This window comes from Hibiscus syriacus, unplaced genomic scaffold, assembly GCF_006381635.1.
Source record: "Hibiscus syriacus cultivar Baekdansim isolate YM2019G1 unplaced genomic scaffold, ASM638163v2 tig00112542_pilon, whole genome shotgun sequence".
Lineage (NCBI taxonomy): Eukaryota > Viridiplantae > Streptophyta > Magnoliopsida > Malvales > Malvaceae > Hibiscus > Hibiscus syriacus.
Genome location: NW_024063363.1, coordinates 32,872 through 53,100, shown reverse-complemented (window position 1 = coordinate 53,100; position 20,229 = coordinate 32,872). Strand labels below are relative to the sequence as shown.

Here is a 20,229-nt window from a genome sequence, read left to right as displayed (position 1 = left end):
ATTATAGATTGTCATGTAAGTTTGTGAACTGTCATATAAGCATCGTGACAATCAACGTTTGATTCCATTCTTCAAAGATTTAGATTAATTGTTTTTAATACGAAAAACATTCATGGCTACACTAATTTCCCCCTAAAAGTATGAGGGTCTCAATTACCATTAAGTATATTTTTTATTTTAATAACACTTTTGTGTGCTCTTGCTAATAACAATATTTTTTTAAATTTAATTGATGTCCAATACACAATAACATTATATTCTTATTATAAACTAAAATAAATTTTATGTTATCAAATTTCTTATAAACTTTATTGTTTTATATTTGGATAACTCACATGTACTTAGAGAGATTGGAGAAGGTTGCCGGAAACGTTGAGAGATTGGAGAAGGTTGCCGGAAACGTTGAGAGATTGGAGAAGGTTGCCGGAAACGTTTAGAGTCTTGAGCTTAGAGAGACAGCCAATGGAGTTGGGAGACACTTGAGCTGATTGGAGTGCACATCAAACGCTACCACATTCAGTAATCTCGCCGTCAATGACTCCGGTATGCTCTGTACATATACATATCAAATTTAATTCACAAATTACTTGTATTTAATATTTATAATAAATCTAATCAAATTTATTTCTTTTACCATCCAAACCAAAATCCACCATTTCGTGCAACGCAAAAGTCAAACCCTAACATTATTATAATTGAAGATACTAATTTTTTTATCCATATTATTATTATTATTATTATTATTATTATTATTATTATTATTATTATTATTATTATTATTATTATTATTATTATTATTATTATTATTATTATTATTATTATTATCATTATTATTATTATTATTAAATATATATTAAATACATATATAAATAATTAATTACAGGCCCAATTACAACTGGACCGGCCCAGTTACAAACAAACCAGAACCGGTCCAGATCAAACCAGAAACCCTAAACATTTGGGGGTTTCAGTTAGGGTTTCCTAAACCCTAATCCCAGCCGCCTCATCATCACAGCCGTTGGATCTGAGAGATCCAACGGTCCTCAGATATGCCAGAAGAAACCCTAGGGTATCATTACCCTAGGGCCACGCGCCGCCGCCCCAGTTTCTAATCACCGCTGCCGACACTCTTTCGCCGCCTCCGCCGCTGCCACGTTCCAAATGAAGACTCCAGAAGACCAGCTGCCCTCCACACGCCATGGCTACGGGGTGAGTCACCACTGGTAGTCCGGTGACTCACCGAGACCCCCTCTTCGGACCGGTCCGACGGCCACACCGGTGGTGGCTATAAAAGCCACCACCCGAACCTGAAAAAAAAAGGGAGAAAAACAAAGAAAAAAAAAAGATACAGAGAAGCAAGAGACAAAATCGAGAAAAAAATATATATACAAAATACTACCAACGATCTCAGCAGCAAAGAAACAGAAAAGAAAGAAAAAGGAAGGAAAGAAACTTACCGAGGAAGCCTCGACCACCGGATCTCGCCGGAACCTTCGAAACGCCGAAGGTATTTTTGTAGATTCGCTCCGATTCAGAGCTTTTTAAGGGAAAAGAACACCGGGACCGTCCTTAGGACGGTCCGATCTATCTATTAGTGTAAAAATAAATTTTTCCGGCCACCGAATGCGGTGGCCGACGGTGATATTCACGGCGGCACACGGTTGCCGTCCGGTGACCGGCTTTCCTCCGATGAGGGAAGCTAGAGAGAAGGCAGAGAACATTTTTGTTCTCTCTGTTAGAGAGAGAACAGAGAAAATGAAATGAGAAGCTGGCCCGTAGGGCCAGCCGGTTTGGGTTATAAATACCCTCTCCCAAACGACGTCGTTTCGGGGAGGGTATTTCTGTAATTTCACAAAGGGTAAACCCCGTCCGTCGTCCCCCTAATTTGTAAACATTACATTTTAGTCACTAAATCGATTTTATAATATTTTTAATTCAGTCTTCGAATTTCAATTTTATTCATTTTAGTCCTTTATAATAAAATAATATATTTAGGATAAATAACAGTTTTAACCCCTTAATTTTAATAAATAATATTTTAATCCCTAGTTTATATTTTTAATTTATTTTATTATAATATCCGAATTTTAGATAATTTTATTTTAGTCACTAAATTATAAAAAAAACGAAAATAGCATGTTTAATCCCTGTAATTCTGATTAATTATGAATTAGGTTTTTCAATTTTAATTTTACTATATTTTAGTCATTTATTTTAAGTATTTTTTATTGCTTTTAAGTATATAGTTAGAATTATATTTTTTTATTTGTTTATATATTTAAATATTGTATAAATATATAATAAATAATATTTTAAATAAATTATTTTAATATTTAATTTTCAATATCAAAGAAAAGGACAGTCTTAAAACAACTGGATGTCCTATTCTGATATTTTAAAATTAAAAATTAAACACTATTATTTAAATTAATATTGATCAATATCGAAGAAAAGAGCTGTCTTAAGGCACCTAGAAGTTCTTTTCTGATATTTTTAAATAAATATTTTTTAATAATAGGATTATAAATCAAATATATTTTTGAATTTTTTAATTTTAATAATAGAGACAATTTATAATTAAAAAGTACCAATTTTGGGCGTTGTAGGGGTGCTAATCCTTCCCTAAACGTAACCGACCACGAATCCCTTTTTATTATTAAAAAGAACGAATTTTTGGTTGTAAAACGCAGATCAGTTCATTTTTTTTTAAAATTGATGTTTTCTTAAAACTCTTTTAAAAAAAATAATAATAATAATTTAGGTATTCGACTTACCTGATCAAAAAAGTCGATGGCGACTCATAAATTATTTTCAAAATTATTTATTCACATCAATTTCCGCCAAAATAAATATTTCGTGCCCGGACGAAAACCGGTTACGACAGCTTGGCGACTCTGCTGGGGACCCTGGTCAAACTTTTAAAAATCAATTATAAATTATCTCTATTAATTAAAAATTAAAATTTATATATTTAATTTTTAATTCTTTCTTTTCAAATTTTTTATTTATTTATTATTTTTATAATATTTATATGTTTTATTTTATTTGCAAGTATTTTATTTCAGTATTTATTTTTCTGTCAAAGGTTTGAACATTTCTCCTCACACACAACACTTGCATTGCATAACATAAAAGCTCTATAATTGAGTTTGTCCCTTTTAAGTGGGAGTGAAAGCGACGTCTTCGTGAGAATTTATTCTCCGTGTCAGACCTAGCAAGTAACTTCCGGGGTTCATATGCTCTATGTCTTCGTGAGAATTTATTCTCCGTGACAGGCATAGAGAAATGTATCCCCTCGAATTGAACTCGATCCACTTTAGTCTGTAATGGACTAGGATTGAGAGTTAGCAACCCAAGGGGGCACTAACAAAGGACAATTCGAGTACCTTTACTCCTAGATCTGAAACCCTGCATATAAAAAACCTTAGAAACTCTTCCGATCCGAAGTTATGCCGAAATTTTGTTTAAAATAGATGTACACACAGGAGAAATGAATTCTAACTTTCTAGTTTATTTATTTTACTGATTAAATTACATGTATATTTAAATTATTTAAAGCATGTTTAAATAAAAAAATATTTATGTAAATGTTATTATTAAATTTCTTTATTATGTAAACTAATTTATTTTCTTTTTGTGTGTTATTTATTTTTCTGTTTGCATAGCATCATACATGATAAAAGACATTGATCCTTGTGTTAATTATCTCATTGGAAAGCCTTCATCTATGGATAAAAAGTGTTCAAATGAAGTAATTCTGAACTCAGAAGTAAGACAGTGGGCTGAGGATTTACAAAGACAAGAAGGAGACAGTTTACAGGATGATTATATATCTGACTTGGCCAGTTATGCTCCAGTTTCACTAAAAAGAAATGATACGCAAGATTTGCGAAGCATTTGGGAAAGTTGGGATTCAAACAAAAAATTGCAGTTTTATCAGACTTACGGAGACATCCCATATTTGCTCTATGTAGAAGTTGATGATGAATTACTCCGAGCCCTAATTCAATTCTGGAATCCAGGGTACAATTGCTTCACTCTCAATAAAGAGGATTTGGTCCCTACTATTGAAGAATACACAACTTTGCTACATATAGATGGGGCTTTGGAGAATCGAATCTATTCAAAGTCAATTAAAACTCAACCCTTTCGAGTTAAATTAGCAAAGATTGCTGGGGTACGAGAAGAATGGGTGGCATCCCGTACAAAACAAAAAGGCGAAAGCGAAGGCATTGCTTGGACCAACATTAGAGAACTTATTCAAAGCCATCCAGATATTAAAGTACGATTCGATTTATTTGCTCTGGGTATATATGGTATGGTCATCTTCCCAAAAGTATTGGGATATGTTGAAGCTGCAGTGATAGATTTGTTTGAACAGCTACCGAAAAAGATTAATCCTGTTTCTGCAATTCTAGCAGAGACCTTCAGATCGTTAAATGCTTGTAGAAAGTTAGGAGGTGGACGATTCTCAGGGTGTACCCAGTTGTTATATGTTTGGATCCGTAGTCATTTCTGGAGGACAGAAAAAGTTTCATACCGACGCTTTAATGCGGATTACTCACCATTAAAAGAATTTCTGGAGCAGGAATGGCCGAAAGAAATTAAGAAAGATATGTGGATTAATGCCTTTCGAAATATGCAAAGCAATGACATTGTTTGGCGAGCCCCGTGGCAAATACAAAGGGAATTCATTTACAAATGTGGAAATTACAACTGGATAATGTTGCTCGGATTATGGGGAGGAATTGGATATGCACCACTTCTGGTCATAAGACAGTATGAAGGTCGTCAATTTGTACCTGTCACTGCTGGATTACAGTCATCTGAATTCACATTCCACAGCAAAAATTATAAAAGAAATATTATGGAAGCCGTTACCGCTTGGAAAACAACTTTTTGTATCCGAGCTAAAGCAGCAAAAGAAATGCTAACTCCTGATTATGAAGAATGGAGATCTGTCAGAAAAAACGAAAATATTCCTCTACCAGATCAAAATGAGGATATCTCTATGGAAGATCGCATTAAGGTGGTTCCGTCAGAGATTGAAATCTTGAGAGCTGAGTTTGAAGCAGAAAGAGAAGGCTGGTCGAAAGAATTAGAGCAAATGAGACAAGATAAAGCTATGTTGGGGATTGACATTGACTTTCATTCATCACAATGTGCAATGTTGAGAAAAGATAAAGAAAAAGGTGAGGATGAGTACAGAGCCTTACAGAAAAATTACCAGGAGTTATATAAATCCCGGAAAGCATCAGGATCAAGCCAAGCAACAATACAGATGACTAGAGAGTTGAACATCGAGAAAAGACGAGTTGAAGATCTGAAAGGAAAGAATAGCCGTCTACTCAAAAGCCTTGAGAAAGGAAAGCAAAAAATGGAAGATTTTGAGGTCGACAGAAGAGAGCGAATTATAAAACACAAGGCTGAGCACCGCGAGATCATGAATGAAATGCAAAGAGAAAGAGATCGAGCCAAAGATTTAGAAGAAATGAAGAATGACATCTTTAATAAATTTGAAGGTGAGAAAAATATCATGTTCAAGGGATTTGAATCTGAAATGAACCAGTTGATTGCTGAACTTGAAGTCAGAGGCCAAAAGATGGAAGAATCCAATGTTGAAAAAGAAAAATGGGAGCTGGAAAGAAAAAATTTCAACACCAGACTTGAGGTAGAGCAGGAAGTGGCTAGAAATTGGATGCGAAGATGCAGAAACAAAGATGTTCAGATCCAGAAGCTTAATCAAAGAACGCAAGAAGCACGAACAAAACTTGAAGAAGATCTAGATCAGTCTAGAAACAAAAATTCAGAGTTTAATGCTTACATTTTGCAACTTGAGGAATCATTGTTCCAAGAAAAGGTTCGTCTAGGGCCTAATGATCTCAAAGAAAGTAATGAGGAAAATGCTTCACTGCGAAGACGCATTAGAGATTTTGAAAAAATTCTGCACAATTGTCAAGTCAGAATCACTGAGTTAGAGCAAACTCTTGAAGGAACAAATGAAAAATGGCAAAAGTCAACTGAGTTCTATGTTGAAAGAAGTGAAGAAAGAAGTAATATGGTGTTCGAGGCCATGGTACAAATGAGCGAAGTTGCTAGATATGTTGGGGAACTAGCTGTTGAAGCCAAAATAATTGAGCATCACGTTAATCCAGTTTCTAAGTGCGGAAAGAAGGTGTCAGGGTTAATGAAAGAAATTATAGAGCTTAATAGGAAAGCTACGCCTTATCTGTAGTTCTGAACTATTATAAAGAAACTTTTGTATGCCGATGAAAGTTGTTCTATGACAGTTAACTTTTTGGGATCAATACCTTTTTGCATACATACATTTTGCATACATTCATCATTCATTTCATAATTTTCTCTATGAATAATTTTATAATTTTTTATTATTAAGATAAAATTCATTAATTAAAATTTGAAAAAAATAATAAAAGATTTTTCAATCGCAGTTATTCTGGCCGAAAGAGAAATACAACATCACTACGGTACTAGACAAGCTACTAAGAGAATTATGGAGGATAAAATACAGCGTATTGAGGAACAGCATCATAAAGAACCAGAAGAAATGAGAATGAAGCTGGAAAAAATAGAAGCCAGTATTGCAAATTCACAAGACAGTATGATGAAGAAAATAGAGGACATGTTTAAAAGGCAGGCTATCAGTGGAAAAATGCATGAAAATCCTATATCTTTAGACCAAGAACCCATATATCCTCTAGGTTTTCCACCAGAACCAATTTATCATTCTGGTACTATACCTATACAAATCAATGCTCGTACATCTGCATTACAAGAAGCCAAACCACATGAAGGTCAACAAGTGGATCCTGCATCTTCAAGCAAAAATCCGCTTATATCAGATGTGAAAATAGGAGATATGAATACTGATCATTTGATCCCAGATTTGAATGAGCTGAATGAGAAACAAAAAGTAAATGAAGAACTGACCAGACAGATCAAGAGCTTAGAAGAACGAATGAAATCTGTGGAAATAACTGAATCATTCTATGGGTTTGATGCTAGTGAATTGAGTTTAGTTCCAGACCTAATCCTCCCCATCAAGTTCAAAGCTCCCGAATTTGATAAATATGACGGTACTACATGCCCTTCATCCCACATTACTATGTTTTGTCGAAGAATGGCAGGATATGTGAAGGACGAGAAATTGTTAATTCACTGCTTTCAGGATAGTTTGACAGGACCGGCTTTAAAATGGTATACTCAATTGACCAAAGCCAACATTAGATCCTGGAAAGATTTGGCTAAAGTATTTTTAGAGCAGTATCGCCATGTAACAGACATGGTCCCTGATAGATGGACTCTCCAAAATTTGGAGAAAAAGAATAACGAAACATTCAGACAGTATGCCCAGAGATGGCGTGACACTGCGGCCCAAGTTCAACCACCTTTGTCAGAAAAAGAGGCCACAGTAATATTTGTTCATACCTTGAAGGCTCCTTATTTAAATCATCTAATGGGGAATGCAACCAGAAATTTTGCAGATTTGGTCATTTCTGGAGAACTAATTGAAAATGTCTTGAAAAGTGGCAAGATTGAATCAAATGATGGGTCTAGTTCCAAAAGACCTACGTACCGGAAAAAGGAGAATGAAGTCAACAATGCAAATTCTTACAGCAAGGATTCATCGAAAAAATGTTACAATAACCCAGCCAAGGGTTAAGAAAGAGGAAACAAACACTAATCGAACAGAGTCCAGAGGATCTCGAAAAGAAAATGAAAGGTTGTCTTTTACACCATTACCAGTACCATATGCGGAGATCTATGATTCACTGTTAAAAGCAGATGTCATAAGGCCTTATCCTTTGGTTCCCATGCAACCACCATTCCCTCCTTGGTATGATACAAAGGCACACTGTGTTTACCATGAAGGAATTACGGGTCATTCCATTGAAAACTGTTTAGCATTCAAAAGGGTGGTTCAAAATTTGATCAACACTGGGAAATTGGAATTCAATACACCATCTGCATCAAATCATCCATTGCCAAATCATGGAGATAAAAACGTGAATGTAATTCAGGAAGAGAACAGAAAGAAAGCAAAAACTGACATTTCTGAAATTAAATCTCCGTTTGTTTGGGTATTCCAACAACTCTCTTTAGCCGGTATAATTCCACAACAATTCAGGCCAAAGCAGAATGAAGGCAAGAATTATTGTGAATATCATCAGGAGAAAGGGCATAAAATTCAACTATGTCCTGAGTTTAGGAATTTGGTGCAAAAATTGATGAACAACAGAGAAATAGAATTCTTTGAAGAAGAACCAAGAAAAAAAGAAGATGATGTTTGCTCATCAGAGGATTCTAAACCGAGTCAAAGAATAAATGATCCTGTGATCATTAATGTGAAATCATCTACGGTGATTCCTGCACCAATAAAGCCGAAAGTAGTTATCACCGCTCCTCTACCATTTCCATACAAAGATACCCGCAGGGTACCTTGGAATTATACTACCAATGTTTCAATGGTAGGAGGATCTGTTTCTCTAGAAAAAATAGAAGAGAAAATACAGAGTTTGGGTACAACATCGACGTCTGAAGCAGTGAGCGAAGTCGGTTTCTTTACGAGAAGTGGGAGATGTTACTCTCCCGAAACATCCAATGCTTTAGAACAAGTAAAAGCAAAAGGAAAAGCCATGGCAATATCTCAGAAGGTATTTGATGATGAGTCCCCTCCAGCATTCAATGAGCCTGTGACAGAAAAACAAGCTCAAGAATTTTTGAAATTCCTGAAACATAGTGAGTATAGTGTGGTTGAACAACTACACAAACAACAAGTGAGAATTTCTATTCTTGATCTATTGATGAATTCAGAAGCACATAGAAATGCTTTGATGAAAATTCTCAATCAAACATTCATCCCTGAAGATATATCCCTCAATAAACTTGACCGAATTGTGGGTCATATAGCCGCTGACAATTATATAACGTTCACGGATGATGAAATACCAGAAGGCGGAATGGGGTCAGTAAAAGCTTTGAACATCACGACACATTGTCATGGTCATGTATTGCCAGGAGTATTGATTGACAATGGATCCGCTCTCAACTTGATGCCTCTAGTCACACTTCAAAGAATGCCTCTGGATCAATCACACATGAAGAGTTATCAGAATGTAGTACGAGCATTTGATGGTACTCAAAAAGAAGTGCTTGGGAAAATGGAAATAACGTTGTTAATTGGCCCAGTCGTGTACAATATCGACTTTGAGGTGATGGACATCCACCCCACATATAATTGTCTATTAGGGAGGCCATGGATTCATTCAGCAGGAGCCGTTCCTTCTTCATTACATCAGAAAGTGAAATTTGTTGTTGATGGACAACTAATATGCGTCGGTGCTGAAGAAGAAATCATTGCGTCAGTAACAAGTGATGTTCCATATATCGACACCAATGATGAAGCTCTTGAATGCTCTTTCCGAGCTCTTGAATTTGTAAATGCAACCTTTATTGCAGAAGGAAGCAAAATTCCATATCCCAGATTGTCTGATTGCACCAAGATGACAGTACAACAAACTTTAGGCATCGGAGCTAAAGCTGGGAAAGGTCTAGGAAAGAATCTTCAAGGGATTTCAGTTCCTATCATTATAAAGATGAAAAAAGACCGTTTTGGGCTAGGGTTTAAGCCCAATCTTCAGCAAAAGAACAAAGAGATGAAAAGAAGATGTGAAGACAGAAAGGCAAAATTGAAAGGGGGAGAAATCCTTTGGAAACACATGTCTTTCCCACAGTTGAAGACACATTCAGATCAGGGGGAACAATTAATAACAGCAGCTTGTTGAAGCCTTTAAAGAAGAAAAGTTGACGAAAGATCAAGACATAGTTGAAGAAGCTATGAATGGATTATTTATCAACATGATCATGAATGACAACAAAACTGGCAAGTACTTGGATAGGATTCGCCCATGTTTTCCTGGAGAAACACTCACCAATTGGACCACTGAAGATCTTCCTATAGTTTTTAATATTAACGCAGAGTAATATTCAGAACTAATCTTTATGTTTAGCTCAAAAATATGAAAACTTTTTGTTATCTTGTAAAGGAAATTATGTTTAAATATAAGAAAGTTTCTTTAAAATTTTCAAATGGCAATCATTCTTTACATTTTCTTACATTTTTACATTTATTTATTTCATAAATTTACTATATTCTTTCGGAAATATGTCCGACTTAAATTTGCAGGTGTCACAGTGTTAATAGCATGTTTATTCCTAGATTTAATCCAGTGATAAATTTAAAGCAGCCTATATGTCTGGAAGAAATCAATGGATGTGAGGATGAACTGGAATGTGATGTTCCTACTGAACTATTAAGATTGGTAGAAAAAGAAGACAAACAAATTCTACCCCACAAAGAAGAGGTTGAGAATGTGAATTTGGGAACAGATGAAGAAATAAAAGAGGTGAAAATTGGTACTACTCTGACCATCCAGATAAAACAAGAGTTGATAAATCTCCTTCAAGAGTTCAAAGATATCTTTGCCTGGTCTTATCAAGATATGCCTGGTTTAAGCACAGATATAGTGATACACAAGCTTCCAATCAATCCAGAATATAAACCGGTCCAACAAAAGCTCAGACGAATGAGGCCAGAAATGTTGTTGCAAATCAAAGAAGAAGTAATGAAACAGATCTATGCAGGTTTCCTACAGGCATCTAAATACCCAGAATGGGTAGCCAACATTGTTCCCGTACCAAAGAAAAATGGGAAAGTTCGAATGTGTGTGGATTACAGAGATCTCAACAAAGCTAGTCCGAAAGATAGCTTTCCCTTACCCCACATAGACACATTGGTGGACAATACTGCATGACATTCATGGTTTTCATTTATGGATGGTTTTTCAGGATATAATCAGATAAAAATGAATCCTGAAGACATGGAAAAAACAACATTTATAACCATGTGGGGCATATTCTGTTATAAAGTGATGCCATTTGGATTGAAAAATGCAGGGGCAACATATCAAAGAGCCATGGTAACTTTGTTTCATGACATGATGCACAAAGAGATTGAAGTATATGTAGATGACATGATTGCCAAATCCCGAACTGAAGAAGAACATATTCAAAATTTGAGGAAGCTTTTCCAGAGATTGAGGAAGTATCAATTAAAGCTTAACCCCGCTAAATGCACTTTTGGGGTAACTTCCGGGAAACTTTTGGGATTTGTAGTCAGCAAAAAAGGAATCGAGATTGATCCAGATAAAGTAAAAGCAATTCAAGATCTTCCACCACCCAATACAAAAAAAGAAGTTCGAGGCTTTTTGGGAAGATTAAATTATATATCTCGGTTCATTTCTCAATTAACTGACAAATGTGATCCAGTGTTCAAATTACTTCGAAAGAATAATCCTGAAGTCTGGAATAAAGAATGTCAAGAAACTTTGGATATTATTAAGAAATATTTATCCAATTCCCCCATTTTAGTATCACCAATGCCTGATAGACCATTAATTCTCTACTTGACGGTCTTCGAAAATTCGATGGGATGTGTACTAGGACAGCATGATGAATCTGGAAGAAAAGAAAAAGCTATTTATTATCTGAGCAAGATATTTACTGATTGTGAAGTTCGATATCCTCCAATACAAAAATTATGTTGTGCTTTGGTGTGGACTACTCGAAGACTCAGACAATATATGTTATACCATACTACTTGGTTGATATCAAAACTTGATCCTTTGAAATTCTTAATGGAATCACCAGCTTTGACAGGCAGAATGGCTAGATGGCAGATGTTATTATCTGAGTTTGATATTATATATGTCAACCAAAAAGCGATAAAAGGAAGTGTAATAGCTGATTTTCTGGCCAGTCGTGTATCAAATGATTATCAGCCTTTGAACTTCAATTTTCCCGATGAAGATTCGTTATGCATATCCATGAATGAAGAAGTCAGAACAAATGATGAATTTGCAACTTGGAAGCTTTACTTTGACGGAGCATCTAATGCTTTGGGACGAGGAATTGGGGCAGTGTTAATTTCTCCAGAAAATGTTTATTATCCCTTTACAAGTAGACTGGAGTTCTTTTGCACCAATAATATGGCAGAATATGAAGCTTGTGTCATGGGATTGAAAGCAGCTATAGAAAGAAAAATCAAATGTCTCAAGATATATGGAGATTCATCTTTGGTGGTGTATCAATTACGAGGAGAATGGGAAACAAAAGACCCCAAATTGCTGGAATATCAAAATTTTACCCTCGAATTAGTGAAAGAATTTGAGAGAGTTACATTCAATTATCTCCCTCGAGAAGAAAATCAAATGGCAGATGCTTTGGCTACATTAGCTGCTATGTTTCAGGAAACTAAGGAAGTTGATATGATGCCAATCAAAATGCAAGTTTATGAAATTCCTGCACATTGTTATAGTGTGGAAGAAGAGGTAGATGGTAAACCATGGTATCATGATATCCTGCAATATATCAAAAATCAAAGTTATCCACCAAATGCATCGGAAATTGATAAAAGAACTTTGAGAAGAATGGCTGCTGGATATTTTCTTGATGGAGAGATTATGTATAGAAGAACCAATGATCAAATGCTATTGAGATGTTTAAATACCAGCGAAGCTCGAAACGTCATTGAAGAAGTACACAATGGAATATGTGGAACGCATGCAAATGGTCTTTCCATGGCCAGAAAAATAATGAGATATGGATACTATTGGGCTACTATGTACATAGATTGCATTGATTATGCTAGGAAATGTCATAAATGCCAGATATATGCAGACAAGATTCATGTACCCCCATCTCCTTTACATGTAATGACAACACCCTGGCCATTTTCTATGTGGGGAATAGATGTCATTGGTGCAATCACACCAAAAGCCTCGAATGGACATTGTTTCATCCTTGTGGCAATTGATTATTTTACCAAATGGGTTGAAGCTGCTTCATATACCAATATTAAGAGGTCCACAGTCTGCAAGTTCATAAAGAAAGAGATAGTTTGCCGGTATGGCCTACCAGAAAGGATCATTACAGATAATGCTCTGAACCTGAACAACAAAATGATGACTGAACTTTGTGCACAGTTTAAAATCAAACATTCAAATTTAGTGGCATATCGTCCAAAGATGAATGGGGCAGTTGAAGCAGCAAATAAGAACATCAAGAGAATCATTACAAAAACCACTGAAACTTATAAAGATTGGCACGAAAAGTTACCTTTTGCTCTATATGCATACCGAACTACTGTTCGAACATCTACTGGGGCAACGCCTTTTTCTTTAGTCTACGGGATGGAAGCAGTCTTACCAATTGAAGTTGAGATTCCATCGCTTCGAATATTGAGAGAAACAAAATTGGATGAATCTGAATGGATCCAATCTAGAGTTGATAAATTGAACCTTATTGAGGAGAAAAGATTGAAAGCTATTTGCCATGGACAGATGTATCAGAAACGGATGATGAAGTCTCATGACAAAAAAGTACATCCAAGAGAATTCCAAGAGGGTGATCTAGTATTAAAAAAGATCTTGCCTATACATAAAGATTTCCGTGGGAAATGGATGCCTAATTGGGAAGGGCCATACGTTGTGAAAAAGGCCTTTTCCGGAGGAGCATTGAAGAAAAAAAAAGAAAAAAAAAGAAAGAAAAAAAAAAGAAGAAGAAAAAGAAAGGGGGTTAAGGTGAAAACCCGCAAAGGGCATCTTATAACCAAAGGAAGGATTTGAGTTGAAAACCTGAAAAGGCGGCTCAAATGCAGGTTGATATTAGGCATCTGGCAATTGAACTCTCTTAAGATTTTGACAGTTTGGAAGAAACTTCACATCTACAAACATTTCGACAACGTTTGAGATCTTCCAGACAAAAGCTTACATCATTTCTCTAAGTTGTGTCAATGTGATTAATTTAGAAATACTTATGCTTATAATTTGTTGAGACATTTGAATTTTTATCATTCTTATGCTTGCCATAACTTTGAATACAATTCTATCTATTTCAAGTTCAATTTATTTGAGATTCAATTTATTTTTGAAAATTCAATTTATTCTTTTCTATTGAATTAACATAATTTTGAAATAATTTAAAGATTTCTGAATATCACTTTATGTTAATACTTTTAAATACATGGAATAAAAAATAAGCAAATCATCATCATCTTAAAGCCATGAACATTAAGATTGTTACACGGGATGCTACTGACAACAAGATCGAATCCGCCAAATCTACTCATCAATTGCTCCAACCGATCACCATTCAATTCTTGCACATCTGTTTTCAAAGATATACTAAGACAGTAGAAGGCGATCTTTGCAGCACTGATTCCAGCAAAAAGAAACAAGACATTGATATTACTGGGAAACATGTCTCTATACAGATCCTTGTACATGGTTTTTAAGGAAACCTAGAAGCATTTCCACCTCATTAGGTTCAAGTGGAGCAACTTTATTCCTTCCAACTCATACTAGATTCCATTTTCAGCACTCATTAAGAACATACTTCTGAACACTCGAAGTTGGCTCATTGTCATAAGCTTCAAGAGCTTTACAGATCCTTTCTGTCAATTTGGTACTTCTTGTACATGTTTATAAATGGTTCAACTTTGTTCTTGGATCACATGAAAGCCATCATTTCTTTGTCAATGGAAAAACATCAGCACATGGAGGAAGCAGAATAAGAGAAACTCTGTTCTTAATTGGCAGAATTATGAATATAGTCATTTTCAGTGTAGTATGATGAAAATGCTTCGAATCTACAAATTCTGGCTCTACATCAAATAAGCATTATGATATCCTAGTCCAAACATTAACTGGAAGAATAATATGCTCAATAGCATCTTCTGAAAGTGTTCTGTGAGTTATCTGATCTGGTTGGACAGAACCAATCATTGAATTTGGAAGAATAATATGCTCAATAGCATCTTCTGGAAGTGTTCTTTGAGTTATCTGATCTGGTTGGACAGAACCAATCATTGAATTTGGAAAAATAATATGCTCAATAGCATCTTCTGGAAGTGTTCTGTGAGTTATCTGATCTGGTTGGACAGAACCAATCATTGAATTTGGAAGAATAATATGCTCAATAGCATCTTCTGGAAGTATTCTGTGAGTTATCTGATCTGGTTGGACAGAACCAATCATTGAATTTGGAAGAATAATGTGCTCAATAGCATCTTCTGGAAGTGTTCTTTGAGTTATCTGATCTGGTTGGACAGAACCAATCATTGAATTTGGAAGAATAATGTGCTCAATAGCATTTTCTGGAAGTGTTCTTTGAGTTATTTGATCTGGTTGGACAGAACCAATCATTGAATTTGGAAGAATAATGTGCTCAATAGCATTTTCTGGAAGTGTTCTTTGAGTTATCTGATCTGGTTGGACAGAACCAATCATTGAATTTGGAAGAATAATGTGCTCAATAGCATCTTCTGGAAGTGTTCTTTGAGTTATCTGATCTGGTTGGACAGAACCAATCATTGTAATTAAAAGATGAAATGCATGATCGTCTTCATTAAGAAGCTTCTTTTCAAGCTTCCTCTGCTTATTCCTTTCTCAAAAATCATAGCCCAAGTTTCACCTTTTCTTGTAATTGGGATCAGTGCATAATGGCTTCCCATCTTTTACCGGAAGAAGTGCGTCAGCATCTTTAGTCATGTGAGCAGCACATATAAAATTTGCCAATTCTGCAATTGATGAATCTGGACCACTTCTCTACATGGCTATTGAAGCTTCAGCCTTTGAGAATCCCATTTTGTCAAGTATAACAGTTTATTCTCCTCATCAGAATCAGAATTCAAGATTTCTCGGTATTAAAAGAATTATCGATATCTGTGAAATCATCTTGAAAGGTCACTTCATAATCAGATGAGTTGTTATCAGAATCAACATGTTGCCTGAATGCAAGCTTTTCAAGAGCTTATACTATTGAGTTTTATTCTAAAGAGGTTTTGTGACATTATATCTACATCTACATTTGTCAAAGATGATAGATTCTCTGATTTGAAGAAGACAGATCTATTGGGTTTTTACAATTGAAGAAATACTCAATTCACCAGTCTGAAATCAAACAACTTAATATTCATGCATCATATTTAGGCATTTGCAAAAATAGATGCATTTTCATTCATTTTTATTCTTGTTGAATTTTTAACAGAAATTTCAAAGATTTTAGCAAAGATTTCGAATCCATTTGATGGATCAGTTTTTGCCAGAGAAGGTTCATAATGAGAAGAACTCATCTGAAGAAGGAAGAAGAAGTTCATAATGAGAAGAATTTGTTCAACCTTTTGTCTGAATTCATCACTTGATGGATTATTTTTTCCAGAGAAAGTTCATAATGAGAAGAACTCATCTGAAGAAGGAAGAAGAAGTTCATAATGAGAAGAATTTGTTCAACCTTTTACCTGAATCCATCATTTGATGGATCAGCCTTTCCAGAGAAAGTTCATAATGAGAAGAACTCATCTGAAGAAGGAAGAAGAAGTTCATAATGAGAAGAATTTGTTCAACCTTTTACCTGAATCCATCATTTGATGGATCATCTTTTCCAGAGAAAGTTCATAATGAGAAGAACTCATCTGAAGAAGGAAGAAGAAGTTCATAATGAGAAGAATTTGTTCAACCTTTTACCTGAATTCATCAATTGATGGATTATCTTTTCCAGAGAAGTTCATAATGAGAAGAACTCATCTGAAGAAGAAAGAAGAAGTTCATAATAAGAAGAACTTGTTCAACTTTTTGCATAATTCTATCACAGAAGGAGATAGATTAGCATCAGCCTTTCTAGAGAAAATTCATAATGAGAAGAACTCATCAAGAGATTATTCAACCTTTTGAATGACTCTATCACAGAAAAAAGGAGGTCATCATCATCCCCAGCAGAAAGTTCATAATGAGAAGAACTCATCTGGAGAGAGAGAAGAATTTATTCAATATCTCCATTATGATCAAAGTAAAGTCAAATGGATAAAAAATTTTATTATCTTTTCATCTTTGCCCTATTCTTGTTAACACAAGAATGAGCAAAGAGGGGCAGCTGAAGATACTAATTTTTTTATCCATATTATTATTATTATTATTATTATTATTATTATTATTATTATTATTATTATTATTATCATTATTATTATTATTATCATTATTATTATTATTAAATATATATTAAATACATATATAAATAATTAATTACAGGCCCAATTACAACTGGACCGGCCCAGTTACAAACAAACCAGAACCGGTCCAGATCAAACCAGAAACCCTAAATATTTGGGGGTTTCAGTTAGGGTTTCCTAAACCATAATCCCAGCCGCCTCATCATCACAGCCGTTGGATCTGAGAGATCCAACGGTCCTCAGATATGCCAGAAGAAACCCTAGGGTATCATTACCCTAGGGCCACGCGACGCCGCCCCAGTTTCTAATCACCGCTGCCGACACTCTTTCGCCGCCTCCGCCGCTGCCACGTTCCAAATGAAGACTCCAGAAGACCAGCTGCCCTCCACACGCCATGGCTACGGGGTGAGTCACCACTGGTAGTCCGGTGACTCACCGAGACCCCCTCTTCGGACCGGTCCGACGGCCACACCGGTGGTGGCTATAAAAGCCACCACCCGAACCTGAAAAAAAAAGGGGAGAAAAACAAAGAAAAAAAAAGATACAGAGAAGCAAGAGACAAAATCGAGAAAAAAATATATATACAAAATACTACCAACGATCTCAGCAGCAAAGAAACAGAAAAGAAAGAAAAAGGAAGGAAAGAAACTTACCGAGGAAGCCTCGACCACCGGATCTCGCCGGAACCTTCGAAACGCCGAAGGTATTTTTGTAGATTCGCTCCGATTCAGAGCTTTTTAAGGGAAAAAAACACCGGGACCGTCCTTAGGACGGTCCGATCTATCTATTAGTGTAAAAATAAATTTTTCCGGCCACCGAATGCGGTGGCCGGCGGTGATATTCACGGCGGCACACGGTTGCCGTCCGGTGACCGGCTTCCCTCCGATGAGGGAAGCTAGAGAGAAGGCAGAGAACATTTTTGTTCTCTCTGTTAGAGAGAGAACAGAGAAAATGAAATGAGAAGCTGGCCCGTAGGGCCAGCCGGTTTGGGTTATAAATACCCTCTCCCAAACGACGTCGTTTCGGGGAGGGTATTTCTGTAATTTCACAAAGGGTAAACCCCGTCCGCCGTCCCCCTAATTTGTAAACATTACATTTTAGTCACTAAATCGATTTTATAATATTTTTAATTCAGTCTTCGAATTTCAATTTTATTCATTTTAGTCCTTTATAATAAAATAATATATTTAGGATAAATAACAGATTTAACCCCTTAATTTTAATAAATAATATTTTAATCCCTAGTTTATATTTTTAATTTATTTTATTATAATATCCGAATTTTAGATAATTTTATTTTAGTCACTAAATTAAAAAAAAAAGAAAATAGCATGTTTAATCCCTGTAATTCTGATTAATTATGAATTAGGTTTTTCAATTTTAATTTTACTATATTTTAGTCATTTATTTTAAGTATTTTTTATTGCTTTTAAGTATATAGTTAGAATTATATTTTTTTATTTGTTTATATATTTAAATATTGTATAAATATATAATAAATAAATATTTATTTTAAATAAATTATTTTAATATTTAATTTTCAATATCAAAGAAAAGGACAGTCTTAAAACAACTGGATGTCCTATTCTGATATTTTAAAATTAAAAATTAAACACTATTATTTAAATTAATATTGATCAATATCGAAGAAAAGAGCTGTCTTAAGGCACCTAGAAGTTCTTTTCTGATATTTTTAAATAAATATTTTTTAATAATAGGATTATAAATCAAATATAATTTTTGAATTTTTTAATTTTAATAATAGAGACAATTTATAATTAAAAAGTACCAATTTTGGGCGTTGTAGGGGTGTTAATCCTTCCCTAAACGTAACCGACCACGAATCCCTTTTTATTATTAAAAAGAACGAATTTTTGGTTGTAAAACGCAGATCAGTTCATTTTTTTTTAAAATTGATGTTTTCTTAAAACTCTTTTTAAAAATAATAATAATAATAATAATTTAGGTATTCGACTTACCTAATCAAAAAAGTCGATGGCGACTCATAAATTATTTTCAAAATTATTTATTCACATCAATTTCCGCCAAAATAAATATTTCGTGCCCGGACGAAAACCGGTTACGACAATAATAATTTTCATTTTTAAATATTAAACACATGATGTGACTTTAATTTTGAAAAGCATAACTCGCCATCGATTAGCCAAATCGAGCTAAAATAATTTGTTGCGAGGGAATTGTTCGGGTACAAGTGTGAATGATACCTCAAATCCAAATTAAAAAAAAAATGGCCAGACCTGATCATGCTATTGTTGACCTTTAATATATGATGGGTGCATATTCTTATATAAGTATATTTGTATACCCCCATTTTTTATATTTTGTTGATCCGATGCATTGTCTCTCGTGCTCTGAATGGTTGATAGAATAAAGGAACCGTCTTGAAAGATGAATTTCTATCAACGTTTTCAAACAAAGCTATAACTCAGTGATTAAATATTATTGTCTTTAACAGTAAAATTATCAACGATGTACAGAGAAGATGAGATACCTGAAGATTGTTGTTGGAGAGGTTTAATTTGCAAATGGTAGTCAAATTGAGAGAAGGTTTTGGAAGAGAATCCATTGACAAGCCACTCAAGTCTACAATATCAAGCCTCTCTTCTTCTTCCATGAATCTTCTACTCCCATCTCCCATTCTCATCATCTGCTGCAGTTCTATCATCATTTTCTAATGTTTACGTTGATAAACCCGACACGACTCTGTAAGGAAAAAAAATCCAAACCTCACACAAAAAGACGGGAGAATATTGGTTTAGATGGTTGTGTTTTGGGTTTTGTTGGTTATAAAAGGGCGTACGGAGGGTGGAGCAAAACACTTGAGCGTTAGGACAAGAGAAGTATTGAAAATAACAAGACGGAGGCATTATGATATTATGGTCGGGCCACCAGATGAAAAGTCAACCCTTACCTTTTGTTTCTCCTCGGCTGCCCTCTAATGTCGCTCTCTGTGCTCATTCATCATTCACCCTTTAGACTAAATCAAATTGGACTTTTTTTTTTTATTATTCTCACCACTTTTTTGTTGGGAAATATACAAGAGAGATCAATGAATTATGTAAACATATTTTTTTTCAACAGTTACTTTTTTATATATATTATAAATGATTATTAAAATTTTA

At 34.8% G+C, this 20,229-nt stretch overlaps 1 protein-coding gene across 1 annotated transcript; it reads right to left on the bottom strand.

Moving 5' to 3' along the window:
* Positions 1-409: 409 nt before the first annotated feature.
* Positions 410-19,834, bottom strand: LOC120181873 (plant intracellular Ras-group-related LRR protein 6-like). Its single transcript, XM_039186912.1, has 2 exons — positions 19,599-19,834; positions 410-550 (listed from the first exon to the last, which is right to left on the bottom strand). Exons 1-2 carry the CDS (start codon positions 19,773-19,775, stop codon positions 434-436), a joined length of 294 nt encoding a protein of 97 aa, XP_039042843.1. The 5' UTR covers positions 19,776-19,834; the 3' UTR covers positions 410-433.
* Positions 19,835-20,229: the final 395 nt, after the last annotated feature.